The 26,059-nt window shown below is 48.9% G+C and overlaps 2 protein-coding genes across 5 annotated transcripts in view; one reads left to right on the top strand and one right to left on the bottom strand.

The window, feature by feature from the left end:
* On the top strand, positions 1 to 19,207 carry FBXO38 (F-box protein 38). Of its 3 annotated transcripts, none has more exons than XM_059859762.1 (22): positions 1 to 113; positions 2,194 to 2,329; positions 3,295 to 3,428; positions 4,472 to 4,635; positions 4,973 to 5,138; positions 5,471 to 5,608; positions 5,884 to 6,021; positions 6,377 to 6,470; positions 6,733 to 6,863; positions 7,123 to 7,293; positions 7,538 to 7,680; positions 8,512 to 8,728; positions 9,079 to 9,195; positions 9,857 to 10,036; positions 11,273 to 11,959; positions 13,595 to 13,695; positions 13,855 to 13,957; positions 14,891 to 15,057; positions 16,146 to 16,291; positions 17,142 to 17,245; positions 17,464 to 17,577; positions 18,561 to 19,207. In XM_059859762.1, exons 2-22 carry the CDS (start codon positions 2,208 to 2,210, stop codon positions 18,737 to 18,739), a joined length of 3,516 nt encoding a protein of 1,171 aa, XP_059715745.1. In that variant the 5' UTR covers positions 1 to 113; positions 2,194 to 2,207; the 3' UTR covers positions 18,740 to 19,207. The 3 variants fall into 3 exon arrangements, with proteins under 3 accessions (XP_059715745.1, XP_059715746.1, XP_059715747.1); XM_059859763.1 differs by having other exon boundaries at positions 21 to 113; positions 2,191 to 2,329; XM_059859764.1 differs by lacking the exon at positions 1 to 113 and adding an exon at positions 539 to 562.
* HTR4 (5-hydroxytryptamine receptor 4) overlaps positions 18,798 to 26,059 on the bottom strand; it is a 54,666-nt gene continuing 47,404 nt past the window's right edge. For both annotated transcript variants that reach the window (XR_009488331.1, XM_059859765.1), the window contains one exon: positions 18,798 to 25,793. Coding sequence is in view for 1 of the 2 variants with exons in the window: in XM_059859765.1 (XP_059715748.1) it covers positions 25,706 to 25,793 (88 nt within the window). In the remaining variant the exon portion in view is untranslated. The remainder of the gene's footprint in view (positions 25,794 to 26,059) is intronic.

Here is a 26,059-nt window from a genome sequence, read left to right on the forward strand (position 1 = left end):
GGAAGCGGCGCGCAGGAAGCGGCGGCGCTGGCGGAAGGGGCCGCGCAGGAAGCGGGGCCGGGGCTGCCCCGCGGCCACAACCGGGGCGAGGGCGGCGAGGGGAGCCAGGGCAGGTGAGGGCAGCGAGCGCCAGGGGAGGGCAGCGAGCGCCAGGGGACGGGGGCGCGGCCGGCTCGGCCCCCGGGGCGGCGGGGCGGGGAGCCGGAGGCCGCCGCCGCCTCCCGGCCCCGCGGGCTCGGGCCGGCCCCGCTGTCACAGGCCCCGAGGGCCCCCCGGGAGTGAGCGGAGGTGACGGGGCTCTGGGGCAACCTGGTTTTCCTCGGTTTCTCTCGGCACAAACCACCGCGTCCTGGCGTTTCCCCCGCTCCGGGAGCGCCCCTCGCTACCGGCGCTGCCAGGCCGGCCCTGGCTGCTCTCGCCGCGTTTTCCCTCGTTTCTCGCTGCTGCGGAGTCTCCCCGTGGTTCTTTAACCTTTCTAAGGTCCGTAGGGTGTTTACCCATCAAGAACAGAGCACGTCGAGCTGTTGTTTCGTGCGACGTTCGTTGTCGGGAATAAATTGAGGTGGGGCCGCAGAATCCCGTTTGCTTTATTGGATACATAAAGCTCTTCCTGCTGTGGAGATTTGTCTTTTATGTTCAAATGGGGTCAGCTCGCTGATGTAGAATGAGGTGTTAAAGCTGTGCTCATTAGCTCAGAATAACCCCAGGAGGAGCTTTTATTGTGCAGAAAATGCAGACTCATGGAGACAAATCCTTCTTCTCTCCCTTCATGGCAGGGACGGGTTGTGCTGGTGTCATTGGCAGCATTTTTCCTGCCTTGGTTGTTAATATTTTCATTTCTCTTGCCTTTTGCCCCAGTGCTTCTGCTGTTCTCTTTCCTGCTGGATTGTTCCCAGCACCTGGCTGTGCCAGCCTGGAAGGTTTTAGGTTGTGTTGCAATCCTCTGTTCAAGCTGAGCTATCCCAGGTGACTGGGGATTGATGTTTGCCTCGGAATTCAGTCTATAAATAGTTAATTTTATGAGGTTGATCACCCCAAACTGAGCCCTTATATCCTGCCCCCAACAGAACAAACACAGGGTCTTCACTCCTGGCTGGAGAATTCCCCCAATCCAGAGGAGCAGAGATCCAGTCAAACAATAAATCCAAGTGGGGATTTATAGTTTGAATATTCCCCTTTAAAATAAAGTAATAGCAGCAGGCAGGTGGTAATTTAAAATGCACCCAAAATGTGTGGAACCACGTGTTTTGCAGTAACTGGATCACAATGGAGCTGTCAGCATTTCAGTTTTTGACTGCCACGAGGCCTTGCTGAAAGCTTTTCCAAAATCTGCCTTTTTTTACCAGTTGTTTTTCCTCGATCCAGTGAATTTTGGCATCCAACCTGTTTAACAGGTTTACTGAGCTGGGGATGCTCTGCCCTCCTCATTCTTGTTCTTGTGTTAGAATGAAATAAATCTTTGCCAGGTGCAGTCATGAAAGGATCTCTCAGCATCTGTGGAAGGTGATTTTCTGTTAGCAGTGAGTTCATCTTTGTTTTAGTTGCTGATGTGTTGCTTCCATGGTAATTGTGGGTGTTTTTACACGGAGCCTTGGAGCCCCAGAGCCTGGCAGTGCTGCAGAGGGGAGGACACAGCTCAGGAAGGAGCAGAGGGAGGATCCTGCACGCTGCTTCCAGTGACCCCCAGTTGTTCTGTGCCTTTGATCTGTAACTCAGCAACCTGAATATTTTTCTTGCTGTTCTCACCTCCCAAGAGGAACTGGTTTGAGGGCTTTTAATGGGGCTTTTTGGGAGAGTGATCAGCGGGAGCCTATTTTTTTCCAAAAAGAAGAATAAATCATTTTTCTGCTGGACAGACTTTGGACTTTTATTTTGCACTGGAACCTTGTAGTTGGTGCTGAGCTGGTGATCCCTGCACAACTTCCCTGTGACTGCCTTGATCCCAGGGTGGGCACTCTGAAGGTTTTTATTCATAAAAAAAGCTGATCTCTGGTTAAACCTGTGGTGATATTTCTTCATCACCCCCTCAGCCGGGAGGGTTTGTCTGAGAATCCTCAGGTTTTGTGTGAGCCCTTCTGTCTAATCAAGCCACAGCCTGTTTTTTGCAGCTTCACTGCTGTTCCCTCTGTGCTGTGTCCCTCTGTGTTTCAGGTGCCTGAATTTCATGACTCTGTGCCCTTCTCCTCCCAGCAGAGCTCGCAGCAGAGATGGGGCCCCGGCGGAAAACTGCGAAAGCAGTGAGCAGGGAAGGGGCAGAGTCTACCAAAGCTGAGGAGCCAAAAGATTACATGAACCAGCTCTCTCATGAAGTGCTTTGCCACATCTTTAGGTGAGCACCTGGCAGAAATCAGTTCAGTGCTTCTTCTTACTTTGGAGTTGTTTGTTTTTTCTCCGACTTCACCTGTTTCTGAGACAGCAAACAGTGGATCTACCACAGGTGGAGAAGTGGCTAGAAGGGGGTGACAAATGTTTTTTTCAGTCTGCAAAATTCGTTTGTAAACTGAAAATTAATTTGTGTGAGTGTCTTGAATGTTAGAATGAAGAAGAAGTAAACAAGTGATTTAATTCTGTTATAAATACTGATTTTAGAGCAGAAATGCACTTCGGGTAGGGCACAGTTGAGGTGATTGTTTGGGAATTGTTGCATCTGCAGAAGGGTACTGGCATGAGGATGTGACCTCCCCTGCAGCAAAGTCCTTCTCCCAGGTGTTCACTCAGCCCTGTTACCCAAAACATAATGGGTCACCCACAAGTTCTTGGAAAACAGCAGCTCTCCAAAACATTTGGGAATTGAGCTTGCAGTATGTGCTAGAAAGAAAGTAACTTAATCAAACCTGTTGAGGGAAATGGCTTGGTCAGCAGGGTTTGGGTTGGTTTGCATTGTCTTTAAGGAAGAAATCCTTCCCTGTGAGGGTGGGCAGCCCTGGCACAGGTGCTCAGAGCAGCTGGGGCTGCCCCTGGATCCCTGGCAGTGCCCAAGGCCAGGCTGGAGCCACCTGGGACAGTGGAAGGTGTCTCTGCCCATCGCAGGGGTGGCACTGGAAGGGCTTTAAGATCCCTTCCAACCCAAACATTCTGTGTTTCTCTGATATACCAGAACCAAATTATCTGTGCATTTAAGACTCCATTTGTGTGACTCTTCCACCCTCAGTGCCAGGAGCTGCTGAGTCACTGCCCAGCAGAACTCCGGATTGAACTCGGGCAATGCCATGTGAGAAATGCCCCAGTGCTGCAGGCAGGCTGTGCTTTGGGCCAGCTGGAGGCTGCAGCAGGGGCTGTTTCTGCTGTCCCCAGGTACCTGCCCTTGCAGGACATCATGTGCATGGAGTGCCTGTCCCGGAAGCTGAAGGAGGCGGTGACGCTGTACCTGCGCGTGGTCAAGGTGGTGGATCTGTGTGCGGGGCGTTGGTGGGAGTACATGCCCACAGGTGAGCTCTCCCTGCCTCTCCCCTCTGCTCAATAAACCTGCACTTGTGGGGTCTTCCCTTCCTTGGCCTGGCTGCCTTGGGGAGTGGCTTGCCAGGTCTCTGGCTGCGTGCAGATACAAATTTGGCATTGCTGTATTAGGTCATAGGTTGGACTTGATGATCTCAAAGGTCTTTTCCAAGCTGGTTCATTCTGTGACTGGGAGTGCTCTGTAGGCACCTGTCAACACAATCTGTGTTTGTCTGATTGCTGGAAGGGAGCTGTTTGCATGCAGGCAGCAAAAAATACAATGGAGTGAGAAAGCAACTCATCTGCCAGCACTTAACAATGTAAGGATAAGTTTTGATGTCACACCTCGAGTCACCTGCAGATCAATAGATAAATTTGTCAGTCTGGGTGAACCCTGTGAGTACCAGGATTTCTGCTGGGTTTAAAATGCACTGCTGAGATTTGGTGGGGGGCACAGCTAAAATGAGGGAATTCTGAAAATGAGAGGATTTGCAAATTGAGATTGACTGTGGCTGGTATTAAGCAGGTGTTTAGACCTAGCCTAAAATTGGTGTAAATACAAGTCACTTAGCCAGTTAAAATCCTTTTTATATGCTGTCTTTCACTAGAATAAAATAAACCTTTGCTTTAAGAAACCATCCTGTTTCTGTGAGAAATGTGAGTTGTGTGGTGAATAGTGAGCTGAAATAAGGGATCCAGCTGGGATCTTTTGACCCATGGAGTTGATAAATGGAATTCCAGGAAAAATAGACCCACAAAGCTTCCTGTGAGGGTGGAAAGAGCAGAGTGAACCCTGCAGCCATGCAGCTCCTCTGAAGGAAACCCGTAGCAAACCTGCAAAATTCATGGCAGAGGAGTATTTAGGTCATGATTTCTAGAATGTGGAAGTAAAAGAAAAGCTATTGCTTCACCAAGTGCATCTTTTCAACACCGCAGAACTTGTACTGCCACATAGAGAGAGAAGTGTGTTTGGCTTTCCCTTCAGAGCCGAGTGTCTGCTGCCACACCAATACCAAATGTGTTGTTGTTGTCTTAGGTTTCACTGATTCCAGCTTCCTAACGCTGCTGAGGAAGATGCCAGACATTGAACAACTTTATGGTCTTCATCCCAGGTATCTGGAAAGGCGCCGGGTCCGTGGCCATGAAGCTTTCAGCATTCCTGGAGTTTTAGAGGCTTTGCAGGCCTGTCCAAATTTGCTGGTGAGTGGCTGGACTTGGGAGAGAACCTCCTTCAGCACTGTTAAAAATTGTGACAGGGACTTGGTGCTTCCAGGGCTGTGGTTTAGGCCTGGCTGCACAGGGAGGAATTAATTGTGACCCTGTTTGCTGATGACAGCTATTTTTAGTTGCACCACTGGGAATCCCAGGTGCTCTTAAGCCCAGCAAGGAATTAAAGCTCCAATCCCTCTGCTTTTAAACAGACAAGTCTTGCTAGAAATGAAAAGTGAAATAAAGTTGCATTCTGTAGTTTACATGGTTAAGAGGATGTTGTTGTTGAACTGGTGTTAGAGCATTTGCTTTGCTTCCTTTTATCCAGGGTGTTGAGACCTCTCATTTAGAGCTGGTGGAAGCTATTTGGACATACATGCCCCAAGTCCACATTTTAGGGAAGTTTCGTAATCGTAATGGTGCTTTTCCAATTCCTCCTGAGAACAAGCTGAAAATTCCTATAGGAGCTAAAATTCAGACTTTGCACTTAGTAGGTGAGTGTGGTCGTGGTGAAGTAGTTGGCTTCAACACAGGTGGATTTAAAGGCTTTGAAACTCTGCAGATTTGTAATTCTTTGGAGGAGAGGGAGTTTGGGCTGTGGCATCTTGGAGATCTTAGTTGGATATTTGATAGCAGGTGCAGGGGGCAAGTTCTAAAGAGTTATTGACAAACCAAGGTGAAGAACTTGTGTTTCAAGTGTTCACAGCTTTTCTCACTTGCCACAAAGCACAGAAAAGCTTCCTTTTGAGAGCCAGGAATTTGTCATGCAGAGGATTAGTTTAAAGCTTGTTTAAAATGTTTGTTTGTTTTGTTTATGTATTATTAGGGGTGAATGTCCCTGAGATTCCTTGTATCCCAATGCTGAGGCACCTTTATTTGAAGTGGGTGAGACTCACCAAACCACAGCCTTTTAAAGATTTCCTTTGTATCAGCTTACGTGCTTTTGTCATGAGGAACTGTGCTGGTAAGAGGGATTCTTCCTGTCTGAAGGGGATGGTAGAGCATGGAGGAAATCTGGTTCTGTTAAAGTCTTGGAATTTCGCATTCTGAGAGCAGCCCTTGTTTGATTTGTGGTGTTGGACAGAAATCTCTCCCTGTCCTGTCCCTTACTTGGTGCTGTGTGGTTCTGTTGACTTCCTGCTCTAGAGGGATTTGTGTGGATGTGTTTTAGTTCTTCCATGGGAAAATTCAGGGAGAAGTGAACAATGTGCTCTGTTTTTCTGGCCTTGTTGTGTGCAGGACCCACAAACTCTCTGAAGTATGTTCCCCTGGTGACAGGCCTGGCTTCTGCCAGGAATCTGGAGCACTTGGAGCTGGTCCGTGTTCCATTTCTTGGAGGACTTATCCAGCACGTGGTAGAAGACAGCTGGAGATCTGGTGGGAAACTCCTACTCCCTCATACCTAAATAAAAATAAATAAATAAATAAATTAGCAAATTCTGGGGGCTTTTTGTCTGTAGCATGTTTTTTTTTTTTTTTTTTTTGAGTGTTTGGAACTATGGTCATAGTGCTGAACATGCTCTGTATTGGGTGTAATTCTGATATTCTAACTGCAATTAATTCTTAATGAGCTACCTATGTTGATGAGCAGAACCAGGATTGGAGGAGTTGGGTGCAAATATTTGTTTTCTTGATTTGCTGGAAAAGATTAAGACAACACTGGTGAAAATGTGTAGGGCTGAGGGCTGTGATGTGAGGCTGAAGTGTAAGAAGGCTGTTCTTTATTTGCCAGGTGGTTTTAGGAATTTGCACACTATAGTTCTGGGAGCTTGCAAGAATGCACTTGAAGTGGATCTTGGCTACCTCATCATAACTGCTGCACGAAGGTACCTCCCTTCAGATCTCTCTTGGCTTCCCCTTTTTCAAAATGAAGGTTTAGAAATGACATCCAAGAGCCAGAACAACCATCAGAGCTTAAGGAATACACATACAAACTGTGCATAACGAGAGTGTCCTGTGGTCAGAATAACTGCAAATGCCCTCTGAGTCCTGCCAGAGTCTCTGTTTTGTTAGAACAGGGCACCTTCTTGAGTGTTTTCTGTGTTTTGGCCTGAATTTTTGATAGGAGCAATTCTGAATTCCCTGCAGGTTGCACGAAGTGCGGATCCAGCCTTCCTTGACCAAAGATGGTGTTTTTTCTGCTTTGAAGATGGCTGAACTGGAATTCCCACAGTTTGAAACTCTTCACCTAGGCTACGTTGATGAGTTTTTACTACAGTGTATGACACTTTTTATATCCATAAAACCCCCCAAGGATTTCAGAAATTGCTGTGTTTTCCATCATGTTCTCAGTGATTAATAAGAATATTAATGTTGCATGTGTTGAGGCTGCTGATCTCATACAGCCAATCTGGTTTTCCTCTTACCTGAGGCTGGGAAAGCTGAGCTTTAGTAAAGGAATGATTTGATCAGTAAGGAGTTAAAAAATCCTGCTATAAAAGGCAAATTTACTGCTGTGTCTGCTCCTCTCTTTTGTAGGTAAAATGACGAGTACGGACTTGGTGAGGTACGGCTTGGCTGATGTGGTTGAAAACCCAGGAATTATTACAGATATTGGTATGAAAGCTGTAAATGAAGTTTTTTCTTTCATCAAGTATCTGGTCATTTACAACTGCCCACATCTACATAACCCAAATAATTGGATCACAGGTATTGCACACCTTTGAAATTTCAGAGCTATTATATGAATTTCTGTGCTAAACCAGAATTTCTCTGCTCTAGTACTGCTTGTTCTGTTGTTAGTAAGTACAGTAGATGATGCTTGCTTTGGGGCCATGGTGATGCTGGGAGCAGGATGGAGATCCAGAGGATGCTGCTCTCAGATCTGAAAAGGGGGTGGTAAACAAGGAGTGAGGTGGGAATCCCTCAGGAAAGGCCTCTCTTGTGTTCCCAGACCACTCGAGGTGGACCCGCCTGGTTGACCTGACCCTGGTGAGGTGCCATGCCATCAAGCTGGACTCTTTCAGTCAGTTCATCGAGTTACTGCCAAGCTTGGAGTTCATTTCTCTGGACCAGATGTTTAGAGAGCCTCCAAAGGTAAATTCCAGGGAATGGTTTGGCTTTTTCTCATTGCCAGGGTTTTTACTTGTTTCCATTCCATTGGCACAACAGTGTGCATTCTTCTCAAAGCTGTCATTAATTGAAGGGATTGGTAATAAATGACTCTGGTTTGCAGCTGCTTTTAGCATGATATGCTGGGGAGAGTGGTGCTGCTTCTACAAATGGGAGCAGTGGCAGGGAATGAACATGAGACCAGAAAATAAAACTCCTTGATTCTATCAAAAGTAAAACTCACTCATTCTCTCAAGGTCTCTGCTGATAGTTCACTCTGCTGCTGCTTTTTGTGTTGTTCTTTCTTCCTAGACCTCTCTTTACAATACTAAGAGGTTTTTATGATTTTTTGCTGAGTGGAATGGGGGTAGCATTTCCCTTTGAAGTGCGTTCAGAGCTTAAGAATTTTATTTCTTCCTGTTGTCCCCTCCCACACTGTAACACAAACCCTTGGTAAGCTGCTGGCAGGCAATGGAAAGTGTAAAACCTGCTTCCTTTGACCATTAATGGCACCTCGTGTGCTGGGAAGGCTCTGATCTGCTGTTTGTATTCATGCCATCATCCCACAGCAAATTAATAGATTAGATTAACACCATTAATAGATTAAAATGAAGTGCTTTTAGGAGTTGAACAGTGTAAGTTCTTGGTTGCCAGCCTGAAGATGGACCTCTGCACTCAGGAAGTCTGAGGGACAGTTTCCCTGGCAGTGTTGTGCTGTCCCAGACATTGCAGCAGAGTGGTTTTCCTGGTGCCTTTAAGGGATGTTGAGATAACAGCTCCATCTTCTCAAATCTGAATTTCTGCTCTTTGTTTCAGGGCTGTGCTCGTGTGGGCCTAAGCGCAGGCACAGGAATTGGGGTTTCCTCTGCCCTGGTGAGCAATCAGAACTCCAACAATGACAATGACAACAACAACAACCACCAGAACAACAACAACAACCCCAACGTGCACCACAACAACCACCAGCAGCCCAACGAGGAGAACGAGCTGCGCCAGGAGGGCCCCGCTGAGGAGCAGCAGATTGGGGCTGAGGGTAATCCTGGGGGGCTCTGGGGGATTTGCAGTTGAGGGGAATCCTGGGGGGGCTCTGGGGGAGGATTTTATCTGCATTCCCACTCACACAGGCTCCTGGTGAAGACAGGAGTCTGCACTGAAAGCCTGCTGCTCTTTCAGCTCCTGGTGGGGAGCTTTAATCTGAATGAACTAAATCCCAAAAGTTAGGCTGGGCTTTGGCTACAGAAATGTAGAACAAATCTGTGAGATACTTTGTGAAACGCAGAGGCTCACCAAAGGAATCAAGGCAGTCTTTATTTATTTCCTGTGGGTGTTTGAGGGCTCAGTTTGTTCTGTTTCCTGTTCCTGACCTCCTGTTGCCCTCTGCAGCCCTGAATGAGATGGAGGAGGTGGCACAGGAGGAAGGGGAGGCTGCTGGGCAGGGCCAGGATGAGCTGCCAGCTCCCAGCCAGGCTGTTCCCATGGAGGTGGATGAGGAGCAAGCAGGTAACTGAGTTTGGGAAGAAATCACTTCTTGGTATCTCCCTGAGGGATTCACTTTCCACTCTAAATCTGGTTTTGGATGTTTGGCTTCAGCAGGGTTGCCTGATTTTGAATAATGATGTTAGCACAGCTTAGTTCTGTGAAGGAATTTATTCTCAGTTACAGCTCAGAGCTTTCTTTGCATGTGCCGGGAAATACCTTGACCTTAAACTTGGTTTTTGTGCTCAGCATAATAAAAGTGAGAAGGCCTGAATGAACTTGTCCTGTTGCTCTCTTGCTGTTCATGGCCTTAGTTCTCTCCATGCAGCACTTGGGTTGTTTTTGCCTTTTCTCAAGCCAGCACCCAACTTGTTCCAGTGTTCAGTCTTGATTCTTCTATTGCCATTTTTTGCTGGACAATATAATTTTCTACTGAATATCCCAACAACAGGAAGTAACACTCCATTGTGACACTCCTGCCCTTCCAAACCAGAAGGCTTTAATGCTGAAATGCAGTATTTTGCCCTTCTCCCATTTAGATTTTAGTGAGGGACCCATAGAATGGGTGGCTAAATGGACTCCATTTAATTCCTTACCAGTTTTTCAAGCAGTGCTAAAAGTTTTTCAGCCCTTTAATCCATGCTTGCTTAATTTTTACATGAAATGCTGATGTTCTCCTTCTCAGGACCAAGTGGAATTCAACCTGCTGTAAAAGCAGCTCCTATTACCATCCATGATTCAGACAGTGAGGATGAGGAGGAAAACATGGGCACTTCCAGAGCCTGCATCTCCAACAGCATTGCACAGAGTTACTCAGATGGGGAAGAGAAGAGCAGGGATCCAGTGGAAACCAGAGAACCTTCAGGTGTGCAACATTCCTTCTTAAGCTTCAGTCTTTCCATGTGGTTCAGGTTCATTTCTAGCTTGGTTTGGATTGTGGAATGAAGGTGGAAGGACATGTTTGAGCTGCAGTCACAGGTCTTGTACAGAAACACAGATGGTGCTGCTGCACTGATCAGAGACCTGCAGCTCCCCTTTGGGATTCCCAATGGACAGAATTTATCAAGCCTGTGAGTCCACAGTGTGGATGTCAGTTCTGGTTTCAGGGGGGGAAAAAAATCTGTGTTTGGAGAGAATTTATATCAACTTTTGTATTGCCAATATCTGGGATTTGGGGCTTGGGTAGTGTGATGAGCTGAGAGGATTCATACAGACATTCAGGTGGAATTCCTGCATGGAAAGGGTGCTCAGGCCCTGGAACTGCCCAGGGAGGTTTGGATCCCATCCCTGAAGGTGCCCCAGGAAGGGCTGGAGGTGGCTCTTAGTGCTCTGGGCTGGGGACAAGGTGGGGATGGGGCACAGCTGGGACTGGATGGGCTGGGAGGGCTTTTCCAACCTCAGTGATCCTGGGATTAGGTTCTGTTATGATTTGTGTGGGTTTTTATTCACCTGTGAGCTGAGCCTGCTGTTACTGCTGGCAGCACTGCCCAGACCCAGGAGGGGGAGCTGAGGGTTGCTGTTGAAACGTGAACTTCAGTCCTGTCTGTTCCTGTTTGATTCCTCTCATGTATTCCTCATATTTGAGAAAACAGAAGCCTCTCTAGATCTGATATTAGAAAAAAAATCCCCCCCTGGGAGGGTGTGATGCCCTGGCTCAGGGTGCTCAGAGCAGCTGGGGCTGCCCCTGGATCCCTGGCAGTGCCCAAGGCCAGGCTGGACAGGGCTGGGAGCACCCTGGGACAGTGAGAGGTGTCCCTGCCATGGCAGGGGTGGCACTGGGTGGGATTTAAGGTCCCTCCAACCCAAACTATTCCATATTCTTTGATTCTGCTATCAGTGTGTCTTTCCTATTCTGTGCCTGTGTGAGCAGTGAGCTGCTCTGGACAATCTGGTGGATTTGTGAGGCAAAGCCTCCAGCACGTCACTCCAAAAATAGCTGCAAGATGTTCCAAAGGTGCAGCAACAGCTACAAATACTAATAATTCCCATTCCTGGGGAGATTGTCATGGGCCTCTGGGCTGCCCTGTGTTTAGCAGCCTGCACAGATGAGCCCTCAGGTTTGTTGGGTTTCTCACTGTTCTCCCTCCCTTCACTCCCGCAGTGAGCGGCAAAGGCAAGACCCCCCTGCGGAAGAGATGCAGCACCAGCCACGGGGGCCAGGCCAAGCAGTTCCCCGTGGAGGAGAGCAGCTGTGAGAAGGGCTGCCAGGTGACCAGTGAGCAGATCAAAGCTGACATGAAAGCAGCCAGTGACATGCCCGAGAGGAGCAAGAGCAAGGATTCCTACGGCGGCTGCAGCAACGCCCCGGGATCCACGGCAACGCCCAGCTCCTGCAGCGCTGCTTCCCCCAGCCCTGACTGTGCCCAGGCAGCCCAGAGCCACTCTGCTGGCAGCAGCCCAGCTGCTGGAGAGGAGTGCAGGCAGTGTGGCTGCTCTCCCTGCAGGAGGGATGGGTGCAGCGAGAGGGAGCCCGAGGAGAGCTCCGTGTGCTCCCGCTGCTGCTCCCGGGCGCAGCACAGGACGAGCGGGGGGTGGGATGGGGAGAGCCCCTCCACCAGTGGGGCCTGCAGGGACGGGCCAGACTTTGCACTTAGGACACTGCCAGACTGTGGGGCTGCAGGAGAGCCTGGGCATGACAGGACTAGTGGGAGTGCCTGTGGGGCTGGCAGCCAGGAGCAGAGCACGCAGCCCCCGGGCTGGCAGCTGGACTGCAAGGAGGAGTACCCACGGAGACCCCTGACCAGGGCCAGGAGCAGGCTGTCCCACGTGCCTCTGGTGTCAGAGCCAGGTAGGACTCACACCCAGAGTAAGGGCTGAGTGCATGCAGTGCTGCCACGAGACAGCTCTGAGCAGCTGCAGCTCCCCAGGAGCTCTGAAGTGCAGCTTGTTAGTCAGGGGTTTAAACCTGAGTGGTTTGAAGGGGTCAGAGCTTGATGGAACAAAGGTGCCATCATCAGGTTTCTCTGAAAGTGCCACTGACTTTTTCTTCCATGCAACTCTTTGTGTTCTTCATAATTCTAACCAGTATTTGCTTTACTCCATTGAAAAGCAAATGCAATTTTTGGTTCTCTGCCTGCCTGTGGAAGCTGTGATCCATAGAAACAGAAGTTGTCTCTCCATTAAAATCCTCCCTGCAAAGGCAGGAGCTACACTTAGATCTGAACAAGAAGGCAAAGGTTATTACTGGTGCTTTATCAACTAATGAAGTCATAATTACAATTGAGCCAGGCTTGTGGACCTGCATTGGGTTCTGCTTCCAAGGGTTTAAGGCAGGGTGTTCAAACTTACTGAAAATTGTCCTTTTGTTAAACACCTTCATGCTTCACATCATTGTTTTGTTCACCTGACATAAAATAAAACCCCTGAAGGGCTGGAATGAAGGGAGAAAACAACAGATGTGAGAGGGGAACTTGCTGTATCTTTCAAATTTGCTTGGTTTCCAAAATAATCATCTTAGTGTGGCACAACCTCATATATCCAGGATTCTTTGCTGGGAATGTCTGGCAGGTAAAATGAAACTGAAAGATGAAATGTGCTGCTTACACAGCTGTGAGTGTTGGAGGTAGGGATGATTGAGGGTAAATTCCTGCCTCTGTTAACATGGAATGATTCCAACACTTCATATCCTGGTGTTCTTCCAGTTTATTTAGTGCTCCCACGTGTTAACAAAGCCTAAATCACCTCTGATCTTCTGCAGGTAGATGCAGCTCAGGTTTCAGGAAGAGATCTTGCTAATAAATTTAACATGTTTGGTTTCTACCTTAGGACCAGCAATTAATTTGGGGATCTTTGTGCACATATGTTTTAATAAAGATAGCTTAGTTTTAGTAAAATAATTTCTCATTTTGCTCTGTTAATGACAGAAAATTAATTCTAGGGCATTTTTTCCTCTTCCTGTTGGAGATAATGCTTGTGGTAATTTTTTTTCAAAGACTCATCTGTTAAATCAAGCAGGAATTAGAGGTCCCTGGTGGAGCTTGGGAGCATTAAAGGATTTTGTACCTGGGCATCCTTTGCAACATTAGGAAAAACTTAGTGACAGTTACAAAGAACAGATTTTCCAGGAGTTTGAAATAATTTCTCCTATTTAAACATTAAAGCTATTTTGGGTCTTGTATTTGTCAAGGATGTTCTGTTTCCTGCAGAGATTCAAGTGTAACCTAACCATGAATCTTTTCTTTTCCTGGCTCCACATCTTGCTGTGGTGTAGGTTCAGCATTCCTGGGTTTTCACCTGTAAAGTTATTTATTTAGTAATTCTGAGCACCAAGCTGACAGTGGGGTTTGAGCAAGCAGAGATTTGTTCTGAAGCCAGGCAGGTGTTTGGATTTACCTGTGGGAAGAGTTGTCACTGTCCCTGTGGGCTGTTCTCAGCTGTCCTGACATGGAGCAGAGGAAAGATTTTGCCTTGTTTTTGTTTCCAGAAGTAGCAAAGCCAAAGCCAAGGCAAACCACCAAGAGGAAAAGGACAGCTGACAAATCCACCAGCACCAGTGACCCTGTGATTGAGGATGATCATGTTCAGGTAAGGGCTTTTCCTTCCCCCTGCAGCTTCATCACCATGAACACCTCTTGGGAACTGAAGCTGTATTATATTCGTTCATATCCTCCTGTATCATAAAATTCAATTTATTTTTCTTTCATTTTTACCCTTTCATAATTTTTTTTTTTCATTTTTCCCCAGGTACTGACTTTGAAATCCAAAAACCTTGTAGGAATCACATTGACCAACTGTGGAATAACAGATTTGGTGCTGAAAGACTGCCCCAAAATGATGTTCATCCATGGTATGTGGTTCATGTCAGGGCTGCCTCCTCCCTCTGGCATTATTGGAAATTCCAGGAAGAATTCAAGTCAGGCCACTGCTCATTTTGTATTCATCAGCTGCATTGCTGATGAATTAGAACTCCAAATATTGCTGCTTCCCACTCTGAATGGCTCTTATAACAGCTTTAATAAAGATTAATATCTGAAAATCAACAGCTGAAATGATCTGACAATTAGGGAGATGAGATGTTTATTGAAGAGTGGTAATACAGTAATTAGGAGTTGATGAAATGACTTTGAGTACCTTGTTTTTCTCTCATTTCTTCACTCTGCCCTAGGTTTTTCAGCTGACAGGATGATGCTTTTGCTCCTTGACATGATAAAAATCTGTTTTCAGTGCTGGCACTTAGGTTGCATTAGTTTCACATGCCAGGGTGTGACTGCTCCTGGATTGGGTCATTTATTGTTTTCTGCACCATCCAAATGAAGACTTTTTCTTCTGACATCAGCTCTGTCTACTTAGCAGAAATAAGGGAATTCTTTCTTTATTCCAGAATACTTAGAACACACATTGGTTTTGAAGGAAATTTTCATTACACGAGCAGTGTTGCTAGAAAGGAAACAGTTTTATTTTCCATTGTGTGGCTTCCCAGTCCTCTGTGTTTGAGCTGATTTTGGAAGTTGTGGCAGTCCTCAGAGCATTTCAGTGAAAGGAAACAGAGGGAGGAAAAGGTTATTAGATGAAATCTGACCTGGCCTTTCAAAAGGCCACTTCTGGCAGGGTCACAGCAGAAAGGTTTGATGATAATATGGAGAAAATGAAGAGCTGGGCTATATCTGATATGTTTGTGTAATCTTTTGGGACTTCTATTGCTTGTTTGCCTTCTTTTGAACCTGCCAGCCTTGGAATGCTCTGACAGGGGGCTCCTGAGGTGTTTTATTTCCTTTTCCAGCCACCAGGTGCCGTGTGCTGAAGCACCTGAAGGTGGAGAATGCCCCCGTGGTGAATCGCTTTGACTACGCCCAGTGCAAGAAGCTGAACATGGATCAGGTGCTGGATCAGATCCTCAGGATGCCCCCAGAGAGGAACAGGATCATCTACCTGCGTCCCATGCAGCAGGTACAGAGCCAGCCTGGCCTCCCTGGGGCAGCCCTGCAGCTGGGGCAGGGGTGGGACAGCAGCACAACCCTGAAATTTGGTGTTCACACCCAGCAGGGCTTTTATTGCAGAGCCTGCTGCTTGGATTTTGAGATACTCTGCTGGATTAAATATTAAAGTTCACTATCTCCAGTATTGATTGCATTAGAGGATATTGTAAACTGCACTCCTAAAGGTGCAGAACTTCATATCCAGCATAAACAGAGCAGGTGACTGGGGATACAGACATCATAAAGTCACCCTAGGACAGGTGCATTGGGTTCATTTCAAACGGTAACTCAGACTGTGAGAGCCTGGGTGCTCCTTGTAGCTGTGTGTGAGCAGAGCCTGGCACAGGGATCTGAAATCCTTGATCCATGTCCTGCTAGACTGAGGAACAGCAGAGGTTGGGATTCTGGAGGCTCCATCCCCTCCTGATGCTGGAGTGTTGCAGGACACTGGTGGGACTGGGAGCCACCCTCTCCTCCCCCAGGCTGTGAAGGAGCTGGATGCAGGGACATTTAGGGAGTTGTTTAAATCATCTGATGAGGATTTATGAGGGCTTCATTTAAGATCTGGAAGGTTGGGAATGTTTGACTTTATCCCTCTGTGGTGCTGCTCCTCTCCTGCTTTCCTGTCTTGGTTTGCCAACAAGGAAAGGTTGATTTTACATAAAATCCATAAAATCAGCTTTGCTTTGAAACCACATCTCTTAAAGGATAGTGGTAAAAATATTAGATGGGAATAAAACCCCAAATCACTGATCCCCTCCTTGTAACAAAAATTCTGAGGAAAAAATGTAATTTTAGGCCATTCTGTAATTTTATTTCCATAGTGGAGTTGGGAAAGACATCAGAAATGAGACATTTCCCATCCAGTTCCAGTACTCAAGAAGATAAACTGGCAGAGCTGCCCTGGGGAGGTTTCACTCCCCTCAGTCCTGTGTTTCTTTGTGCTGTTAAAATTCTCTCCCATTGCTGCATTTCCCGGGGATTTGGTCAATATCTGTTTGCTCTTGACTCTGCAGCCCCCTGGCAGTGTTTGTGGTGCTCACACGTCTTTGTCCCCAGGTGGACACGCTGACTCTGGAGCAGAAGATCTTCAGTGGCCCCTACCCCTACCACATCTGCATCATCCACGAGTTCAGCAACCCCCCCAACGTCCGCAACAAGGTGCGGGTGAGGAGCTGGATGGACACCATAGCCAACATCAACCAGTGAGTACTGCCCTGGCCCTCCCCAGGGAGCCCTGGCCCTCCCCAGGGAGCCCTGGCCCTCCCCAGGGAGCCCTGGCCCTCCCCAGGGAGCCCTGGGACACCATAGCCAACATCAACCAGTGAGTACTGCCCTGGCCCTCCCCAGGCAGCCCTGGCCCTCCCCAGGCAGCCCTGGCCCTCCCCAGGCAGCCCTGGGACACCATAGCCAACATCAACCAGTGAGTACTGCCCTCAACCAGGGAGCATTTGCCCTCCATGGTGTCCTGGAGCAGCTGCAGCTCCAGATTTGCTCTATTCTGTCACCCAAATTTAAAAAAAAAACCCCTTTGGTTACTACTGAAGGTTGAATTCTGGGTGGTGCAGTGTAAATCCAGTGTTAAGATGCATTTAATATAAAACAGACTATGAGCCCATGTGGAAAATCCTGTAAATTCTCCAGCAATAACCTCATTCATCCAGCAATAATTCAGTTGTACGTGGAAGTTGTTGGAATAGCTGGGAAATGTCTTCAAAGCTGAAAACAAGTCATTTTTAAAAGAGTGATTTGCTTCAGGAAATAGTGTTGGGTTCTGTGGAAGGTGATGTTCAGTCAGTACCAGCTCCTGAAAATTCCCAGCAGCAGGGAATTGTGTCAGTGGATCTCATCCAGCAGTTCTGAACTGTCCCTGGTGGCTGTGGTTGCTCTCCAGAGTGAAGGGCTGGAGGCTGAGCTGCTGTGAGGGCCTTGGGGCAGTTTTTCCATGGATTCAGGCTCGTTGAAGGGAAGGTTGTGTAGTAGGAGTTCTCCTTTGCTCTTTGTCCCTCCCACCTGCCCATTTCCTGGCTGTGACCTCTCCCTCCTTCTCCCCAGAGAGCTGATTAAATACGAGTTCTTCCCTGAGGCCACCAGGACTGAGGAGGACCTGAAGAAATACCCCAAGTACCCCTGGGGCAGAGACATCTACACCCTGGAAGGTGAGAGCTGTGGGGAGCCAAGGGCTCTGCTCAGCCTCCTGCTCAGAGAAGAGCTTTGCATCATCCCCAGAGGTGTGGAGAATATTCCTTGTGAGGAGCTGGGGAAGCAGCTCAGTGGGGCACTAAGTGAGGAGCTGCTTTGTGTGATCAGAATTTGAGGGGTGCTGGTGCTGCAGGGGTGCTGTTTTCCTCTTGGCTCCTCACCTGTCTCTCTCCAGGCATTGTGGATGGTGCTCCTTACTCCATGATCACTGACTTCCCCTGGCTGAGGTCCCTGAGGACAGCAGAGCCCAACAGCTACGCCAGATATGACTTTGAGGACGATGAGAGGAGTGAGTAACCTGCTCTGGTTCTTCACAGATTTCCTTCTTTGGCAGTGCCTCCCTTTCCTTCTCAGTTTCCTGCTCCTCAGGCTGGTTTTGGTAGATCTGTTGTTAAGTTGGGCTGGAGAGAAGTGAGAAAACTCACAGAAATTTGATATAAAAGTCAAAAACTGGACTTGGAAACTCTGGCATGGTGAGGATGTGGGTTAGAATTTACTGCAGATGTGGCTCTTTCTGTTGAGGAGCGGCTGAGTCTGCTCAGATGTGATGGTAGGCAGGGCCTGGGGCTCCGTTGAAAACCTTGCTTGGTAGCAAAGAAAAATAATGTTCTTCCATTACTTAATTAGGAGAGTCCTGGTTAAAAATACCTCTACCTTCATTAGAGGTATTTTTAATTGATCCAGATTTGGATATTCTTACCCAGCTCCAGTTTAGGAATCTCAAGAGGACCAGGAAGGGATTTTTTTTTTTTTTGGGCTATACTTTTCTCTGGTTTTATTTTTTAATTTCTTTTTAAAATTTTATTGTGGCCTGATGTAATTTAATTTCATTTTAGCTTGGCTTGATGCCTGTAGTTCAGTATGAAGGCTGAATTACCAAAGAATTTGTTAGTATTTAGGAGTCAGGATGTTAAAAGAGTCATGGTGTTAAAGCCATGAAAACTCAGGAGAGTGCTGCTGCTTCATTTGCAATTTATAGCAATTGCTGTTGTTTATAAAGCATTTAAGCAATGGATAACCTGGAATTATGTCAGAGAGGACTCAGGGAGAGGCTTTCTGGTGCTGTGGGGTTCATTCCACTCCCAGACATTTGGACATGGGGGCTGGAGCTGTGGAAGCTCTGAGGAAGGCAGGAGAGAACATCCCTTAAACGCGGCCGGTCGAGGGAGGCCTTTCCTCTTTGCCTCTTTTGCCAAGTCTGAATGCAGAGCCAGCCTGGCTGGGCAACACTTCTGGGAGAAACATCCCCTTTTCCTTGCTGTCTCTGCCCAGCCACCATCTACGCCCCGAGGAGGAAGGGGCAGCTCTCAGCTGACATCTGCATGGAGACCATCGGCGAGGAGATCTCGGAGCTGCGCCAGGTCAGGAGGGGCGTGTTCCAGAGGGTCGTGGCCATCTTCATCCACTACTGCGACGTCAACGGGGAGCCCGTGGAGGATGACTACATCTGAGGGGTGCCCCCAGCCTGCCCTCCCTCCCCCTGGCACTGCTGGCCAAGAAAAAGCAGGGTTTTTGTTTTTCCAAATGCAAAGCATTTCCCGCCGAGGCGCCCTCGGCTCTCCCCGTGGCCAGGAGGATGTAGTTAAATGTAAAATGGAAAGTACAAATTGTATACTAAGAGTTGTACATAGAGGAAACAAAAAAAAAAAACCCCACAAAAACAAAACTTCCTAATACTGAGACTTTATTTCATATGTTTATACAATTTAATTTAAGTTCCATTTTAATGAAGGCCAATAATTAGGAAAGGGGAAGAAGATTTGAACTTTCCAACCCATACAATTCATAGCAGTATTTTTTTTTCCTTATAAACAACAATTCCATTTGCTGTGTTCAAAAGAGTCATCAGAGTCTCTTTTAATCTGTGCCTTTTTCTTGAGCATTTAAGAGTCCAGTCTGAGTAAACCTGTTGAGCACAACCTTGGTGTCTTGTGTGCATTTTTGGAAGGGTCAGAATATTCTCCAGCTGTTGCAAAGAAGGCCAGAAGCAGGAGAAAAAAAAACAGAAGTAGAGAATTTGGTGATCTGTGGTAGTTTCTAGAGATATTCAACCCATTTTTGGGGGGAAGGAAGCCCCCATGTTTAGCACCTTGGAAGCAGAATGTTCTCAAGCATTTTGTACTGTTAGATTTCATTTTCTTGGTGTATTTGACTCTGTACTATGGAAATCAAGTTGCTGATTGTTGGTTCCACCCTCCTGAACATAACTCTGCTCGTTCAGGCTGGCTGGAAGCTGAGCTCTCCCTTCAGGCAGGCAGAGCAGGGGATGTGGAGCTGCCTGGTGGCCGTGGCAGCACGGGCTCTGACACAGCCAGGGAGCTCTGGGGCTGCCTTGGGCTCCCCCTGAATGCACTGGTCAGTAAAAACTGCTGCTATTTGCCCAAAATGTGTGTGTGTGGTGTATTGAAAGGTGCTCCCAGTGCCCACAGGTGTTTGGTGGGGATTTGCTGCCAGTGAGGTGGGACGTGCACATTTTGGTGTGGCACTCCCAGGGCTGGCAGAGGCCACTTCCCACCTCTGGCCTGGTCTCTCATCCATGCTTGTTTAAAACTGGCTTTACCAGCCTAGAAAATGACACTTCTGAGGTAAAAGCTGTACAGTTTAGACCATTTTATCCAATTTTTCTCATCATCCTGATGGTGATTCTCTGAATTTGGGCTGAATGTGGCTAATGGGGATTTCTGTGCTGTTTAGCTCTGTAAAACTGAGGTGAAGCTGCTCCACACAGCCAAGGCAGTGTTGGTTTTCTCTCTGTGGGAATTCTTGGGATAATGTGGAACTAGAAATACGTGGGCTAAGAGGGAGAGAATGGTGCCTAGTGGGAGCATTTCCTCAGCCCTGCTCTGTGCTGACTGGAGGTGGAGCACTGAACAGCAGAGAATGTGAATGTTACTAAATTTGCTTTAATGCAGGATCACAGTCAATGGTTTATTATAACTCTTACATTTAATTAACCATAGATAATGTATTCCATGATATTCAGCCAAAACAATTGTGACCCTTTCTAGAAGTGTTTCAAGTCCTCTGAGTCATTGATTCTGTCAGATTTACCATTTTAGTCCAGAAAATGTTTCTGAGTTTCTGGAGTATTCACCACGTCTCCAGCTGGTATCTCCTCCCTGCAGCCTTTTGCAGAAGTATTTACACAAATAAAGTGTTTGTTTATGTTCAGTATCTCTGGAAGCAGTTGAACCTTGCAGTGATTTTGCCCTCTGAAGTGTGACACCCATTTTACACCAGTGCCTGCACGCCCTGAGTGCATCTCCTGAGGGCTGGGGACAGGGAGGAGCTGGGATCTTCTGGGGATTTGATCTTTTGGCTCTGAGCTTCCTCCTCTCTCCATCTCCTGGCAGTTTTGGGCACTTTTATTCAATCACCAGGGCAGGGGAGGCTTTCCCTAGCTCAGCTCTCCTTGGAGCATCCCAGCTGTTTCTGTGCCAGGCTTCTCCTCCCTCCCGTGCCTGGAGTGTGGCAGGAGGAGCAGCTGCTGTCCCTGCAGGGGAGGGGACAGTGCTCCTGCTGCTCCTGCAGCACAGGAGTTCCAGCTCTCTCTGCCCCTGTGGGGACAGGCTGGGGGCCAGCACAGCCCCTGGATCCAGGGCTGTTTGCACCTGGGTCCCAGAGGGAGCTCCCAGGGCAGCCTGGCCAGCACTGAGGAGATGATGGAGGAAATGTGACTGCACCACCTCTGTGCCCTGCCTCCCCCTGGGCGTGGCTTTGGGGAAAACATGGAGCAGGAATTTCTTCCCTGGGTCAGCTCTGACCCAGCCACTCCGGGGAGGTGAAATCTTGGTGGGGTTTCTGTCCCTCTGTGCAGGTGCAGTCAGAGGGGGCTCCTCTTACAGTCCCTGAGGAGCAATGAGCACCCCAGGTCCAGGAGCTGCTGGGAGTGAGCCTGAGGTGACTGGCACTGCTTTTCCCACAGCTCTTCCTGGAAGAGGATGCAGAGATCCCAGCTGGGAGAGGCTCAGGTGCCTGGAAATGTCATCTAAATAGTGCAGAAGGTAAACAGAGAAAGGCCAGGGTGTGTTTGGGCACAGCACAGGGGGCACAGCCTCCTGCTCACTGTGCTGGGGCTGCTTTTCCCTCTCCTTGAGGAGGAGGGCAGAACCAGTGCTTGGGTTTCAAAAAGGAAAGGATTTTGGAAGTGTTTTTGTGTGAGAAGCTGTAAGGGGTTGATGGAGCCAGGAATGTTGCCCCTGCTCTCCAGGCTGCTCAGGCTGTGAGGACCCCCTTGCCCAGGATTTCCTCTTCTAGTTCCCAGATAAGCAATTCCAACTCACCCTCTTGTCAGGGTGGGACAGGGACACCCTGGCCCTGTGTGCACTGCCTGTGACAGCAGGACAGCCAAAGCCAGGGCCCATCCCCTGGAGAGCTCCCTTCAGCTCCTCAGCACTCCCTGGGTGTTGGCAGGAGATAAACTGGGGATTCATTCAGCAAGATTTATACCAAAAGTGCAAGAACTAAAAGCTTTGGTATATTTTTATTGAGTCTGTATTATTAATCCCCTGCAGATTTCTTGCCTTTTGGCCTGGAATGCTCAGAGGTGGCTCAGGAGCTCAAATGTGGAGGAAAAGGGGATCCTAAACTGGGGAAGGGTTCCCAGCTGCCAGGTACAGAATGGAAATGCTCTCCTTGGCTTCAGCACTCCCAGAGCTGGGTGGGAATGACTCAGTGCCTGTGTGGGCTGCCTGCTCCCAAAGCAGCTCCTGGCTGGAGCTGCTCCCTGCTTTTCATCTGTGCTGGGAACGAGCTGGACACGATCTGGGCCCCATTGGTTGGTTCTGGGCACGTTATTGAGCCAGGCTGACACCAAGAAGTGCCTCAAATACCTTCAGATTCTCCCTCCTCTTGCTGAGCAGGGCCAGCTGGGAGTGAGCTCCACCCTGAGCCACAGTCCTGGGTGAGATGTGCTTTAGGCTGAAGATACCTGCAGTAATCCCTGAACTGAGAGTATCTGGAAATGCAAAAGCAGCATGTATGTAGCTAATGCAGCATTGCTGACTGTTCACAGAGCTCTGGAGCCAGAGGTAAAGTCAAAGGAGCAGATGAGGTAAAGTCAAAGCCATTTTGAGTCAGAGGCAAGGTGAGCATCATTTCCCTGTCAGCTCTGCAGGTTTTCAGTGACACATTCCCATGTCTGTCCTCCCTGAAGTGTCCTTTGGTGGAACAGACACCCTGGAGGAGCAGAGCTTGCCAAAAAAGTGTCTCTGGAGCAGGGGATCCACTGCCCCGCATCCAGGGGACCCTTGGCTTTCATTTCTCACACGAATCCCTTTGGATGGCTCTGATCCCATCAGCAGCTCCACAGGGACCTGGGACTCCTCCAGGTAAGGGGCCAGGACAAAGTGGGGCCTCCTGGACTGCAAATAACTCACAGCTGGGAAGGAACAAATTCCTGTGAGCAGGGGCACAGTCAGGACCAGGGCAGGGACTGTCCCCTGTGCTGGCCCTGCTGAGGGACCTCCAGGGGTCCCGTTCTGGGCCAGTTCTGAGCCCTCAGGCAGGAGGGACCCAGGGAAGGGAATGGAGCTGGGAAGGGGATGGAGCCCCAGGAGAGGCTGAGGGAGCTGGGAAGGGGCTCAGCCTGGAGAAAAGGAGGCTCAGGGGGAACCTTCTTGCTCTGCACAGCTCCCTGGGCAGTTCCAGTGCCTGAGCCCCCTTTCCATGGGGAAATTCCTGCTGTGCCCACCCTGAGCCTGCCCTGGCCCAGCCTGAGGCCGTTCCCTCTCCTCCTGTCCCTGTTCCCAGCCCAATCCCCCCGGCTGTCCCCTCCTGGCAGGGGTTGTAGGAAAAGCAGAGGGGCAGATTCCCCTCCCTGCTCCAGCCCCTGGAGCCTCCTGAGGGGCAGCTGGGAGGTGGCAGCTGCTCCCAGCCTGGGGCTGGAGTGCCAGCAGCACCAGAAATCAGCCCAAGCTGGAGTTCACTGCCATGTCCAGAGAGGAGCTTTTATTTTTAGGAACAGCCACTGCAGCACAGACACTGAGCACAGGCAAGGACTGGCACCACCAGCCAAGATGGGCAAAGCTGAACTGGGAGGCCACAGGAGCAGCCAGGGCAATCCAGAGTGGGGCTTTCCATGAGAGCCCTTCCTTTCCAGGGGAATTCTCCACTGCTGATGGCCCAGGGCACTGCTGGGTCACAGGAGCTGTGCTGGGGTTATTGGCTGAGTGAGCAGGAGCTGCCAGGTGGGTCCTGACAGGGTTGCTGAGCCCAGGGAGGGATTAGAGGTGTCCTGGTGTCCATCCAGGACATGGACATTTGGTGTTTGGAATTTCATCCAGTGGGAAGGGGGGAGCCTTTTCCCAGTGAGAGCCTTTGACCATTTTGGCTGGGGAGCCACTGCTCCCACTGACAGAGCCTTGGGAATGTTGTCCCTGGAGAAAATGGGAGTTTATTTTAAATTAAAAAGAGATCTTTTCCTAATGCACATAAAAATAAAGGAGAAAACAACACCTGAAGGACAAAGCAGAACCCAAGAACCTCTCCCTGTGCTGCTGGTTCCATCTCACTCCAGGAAATCTCACACCAAGATTTGATGCCCTTCAAAGGGGACAGAGAAAAGCTTTTTTTCAGGATTTCTTTAAGAAATTTGACACTTGAGGTGAAACCAACCAAGCTGTTCTGCAGCCTCGTGTGCCCAAAGCCCAGCAAACCCCTGTGGGCACTTCCACAGGGGGAGGATCACAGCACTGAGGCAGCCTTGGATGTTTTTTTCCAAATTTTCAATAATGGCTTTTTTTCACTCCGCAGTTCTGGTGTCGAGAGTAAAGTTAAATGAATTTTTTTGGAAACAAAACCCTGTAAAAACAGGTCATTGCCAACCAGGTCCCAGAGATGAACCAGGAGCACCTTCCACCACAAACACCAACAATTTGTGTCTTTCCAGCAGGCAGCAATTTTCTACCTCAGCATTCCAACTGGGGCTGTTTCTGCCCTGTGTCCTTCTGAATCCTACAGGAAAGGGATGTGAAGCTTTACCAGTGACTTTGCTGTGGAAGAAGTATTTAAAGAAGTCAGACACCATGGCCAGGAAGCCACTTGTTCTTCTCATGCACAACATTTCTCCTACTGAGCAACATTTGTGTTTGTTCCGAGCGGGGTTTGTCTGTTTGCAGTAAATACCTGTCACATAGCAACAGAAATATTACTAAATAATAATACATAGAATGTTAAGCTCCTTGGTCTAGAAGCTTTTAATGAAAAAAACACATGTTCCTGATAAAAAATAATAAATAATGTCAGCTTCTCTTTGTACATTAAAAATATCTGTACATGGTTCCACGACATGACAAAGTACAGTTGTATTTTCTAGGCTCAGCGTGGCATCTTGGGGTAGATCTTCACCTAAAAAGGGTCGAGGCTCGTGGTCTTCATCCTGCATGAAAATCCTTTTCCCAAATTTGTGGAGTTCAGAGCCTTGCCCACCCTTTCCATGCAAAGGGGGAAGCAGCCCACGAGGAACGTGGCAACACCGACATGCAGGAAGCAGCTGAGGGCTGAGATCTTTGCAAATGCAAGACTGGAAAGTCTGGAAAACTTCTTGCCTCGACTGGAAGAGACCAGCAACAAATAGAAAAATAAAGGTGGCAAAGGTAAGTGGAAGTCTCTCTTCCAAATGCAGCTAGAAAAGGGTTTAGGTGGTTTGTTTTCCAAGATGGCACTTAGTGATCCATTGGCTCTGGCTCCTGGCCAAGCTTCTGCTGTCTCAGAACGCCCAAAGTTTGCTGAGGGAGGGATGGGGACAGCTCTGGGCTCCAGGGCACGTCCCATCCCCTGGGAATGGCAGAGCAGGGCCATGGCTCTGAGCTGGGCTGGCCCTGCTGGTCCCACTCAGCTCCTGCACACCCTGGGATCCTCCCTGGGCACTGCAGAGCTCTGCAGGGTGGGGGAAGCAGCAGCTGGGGCTGGAACCAAAGGGCAGCAAACATTTCCTCTTGTTCTCCTGGAGAAAACGTGGGGCTGCTCCTCCCCTGGCAGTGCCCAGGCTCCAGGCAGAGCCAGCAGGGATGGGGCAGCTCGGTGCCACCCCACAGCTGTGACCTCCAGGGTGGGCTGAGCTGAGCAGGGGCAGCTGGAAGGGGAAGGAGCAGCAGGAAAGGAGCTGCAGGAGTCCCTGCTCAGGCTGGTTTGGAGCTGTTTTGGTCCTGGCTTTGCCAGGAATGCCTCGCTCCTGGAGCAGGGCTCTGGCACAGCTCCAGCTGCTCCTGCAGGGACAGGGACAGGGACAGGGACAGGGAAGGGACATCAGTCCTGACCCTCCCCATGCTCCCACCCAGCTCCTCCAGCTGGACATTCCTGGGAATTCACTGCAGGAGGCACCGGGACAATGCAGATGGATGGATTTTCAAGTGCTGCTGTCTGTGAATCCTTGGGATGTCCCAAAAGGCCTCTGTTCCTCCTCTGCTGGGCCAGGACTAGAAACAGGACTCTTGGGATTCAGGGTCGGTGTGGATGGGAAGCTTCTCCTGTTCCTGGTGGTGCCCGTTGTGTAAAACCGTGTACCTGGCAGGGGAACACAAACCTGGGTCAGTGCCAGCTCAAAGGCCAAACTGATGGAAAATGAGAGCAAGCAAACCCCAGAGTGAGTTCAGGAGAGTGATTCTTCCAGATATCCAGATCCCACATTAAAAAGTGTGAATCCCTGCTTCGGGAATGAAATCTTCAGTCAAAGCAATGCCTGAAAACCAAGAAGCTGCTGGGTTTCAGGTGTCTGAGGGGAGCTGCACTGCCTGAGTGTGGGCTGAGGATGCTCCTGCAGGAATTCCCAG

This window comes from Haemorhous mexicanus, chromosome 15 (genome assembly GCF_027477595.1).
Source record: "Haemorhous mexicanus isolate bHaeMex1 chromosome 15, bHaeMex1.pri, whole genome shotgun sequence".
In the NCBI taxonomy this organism is placed as follows: Eukaryota; Metazoa; Chordata; class Aves; order Passeriformes; family Fringillidae; genus Haemorhous; species Haemorhous mexicanus.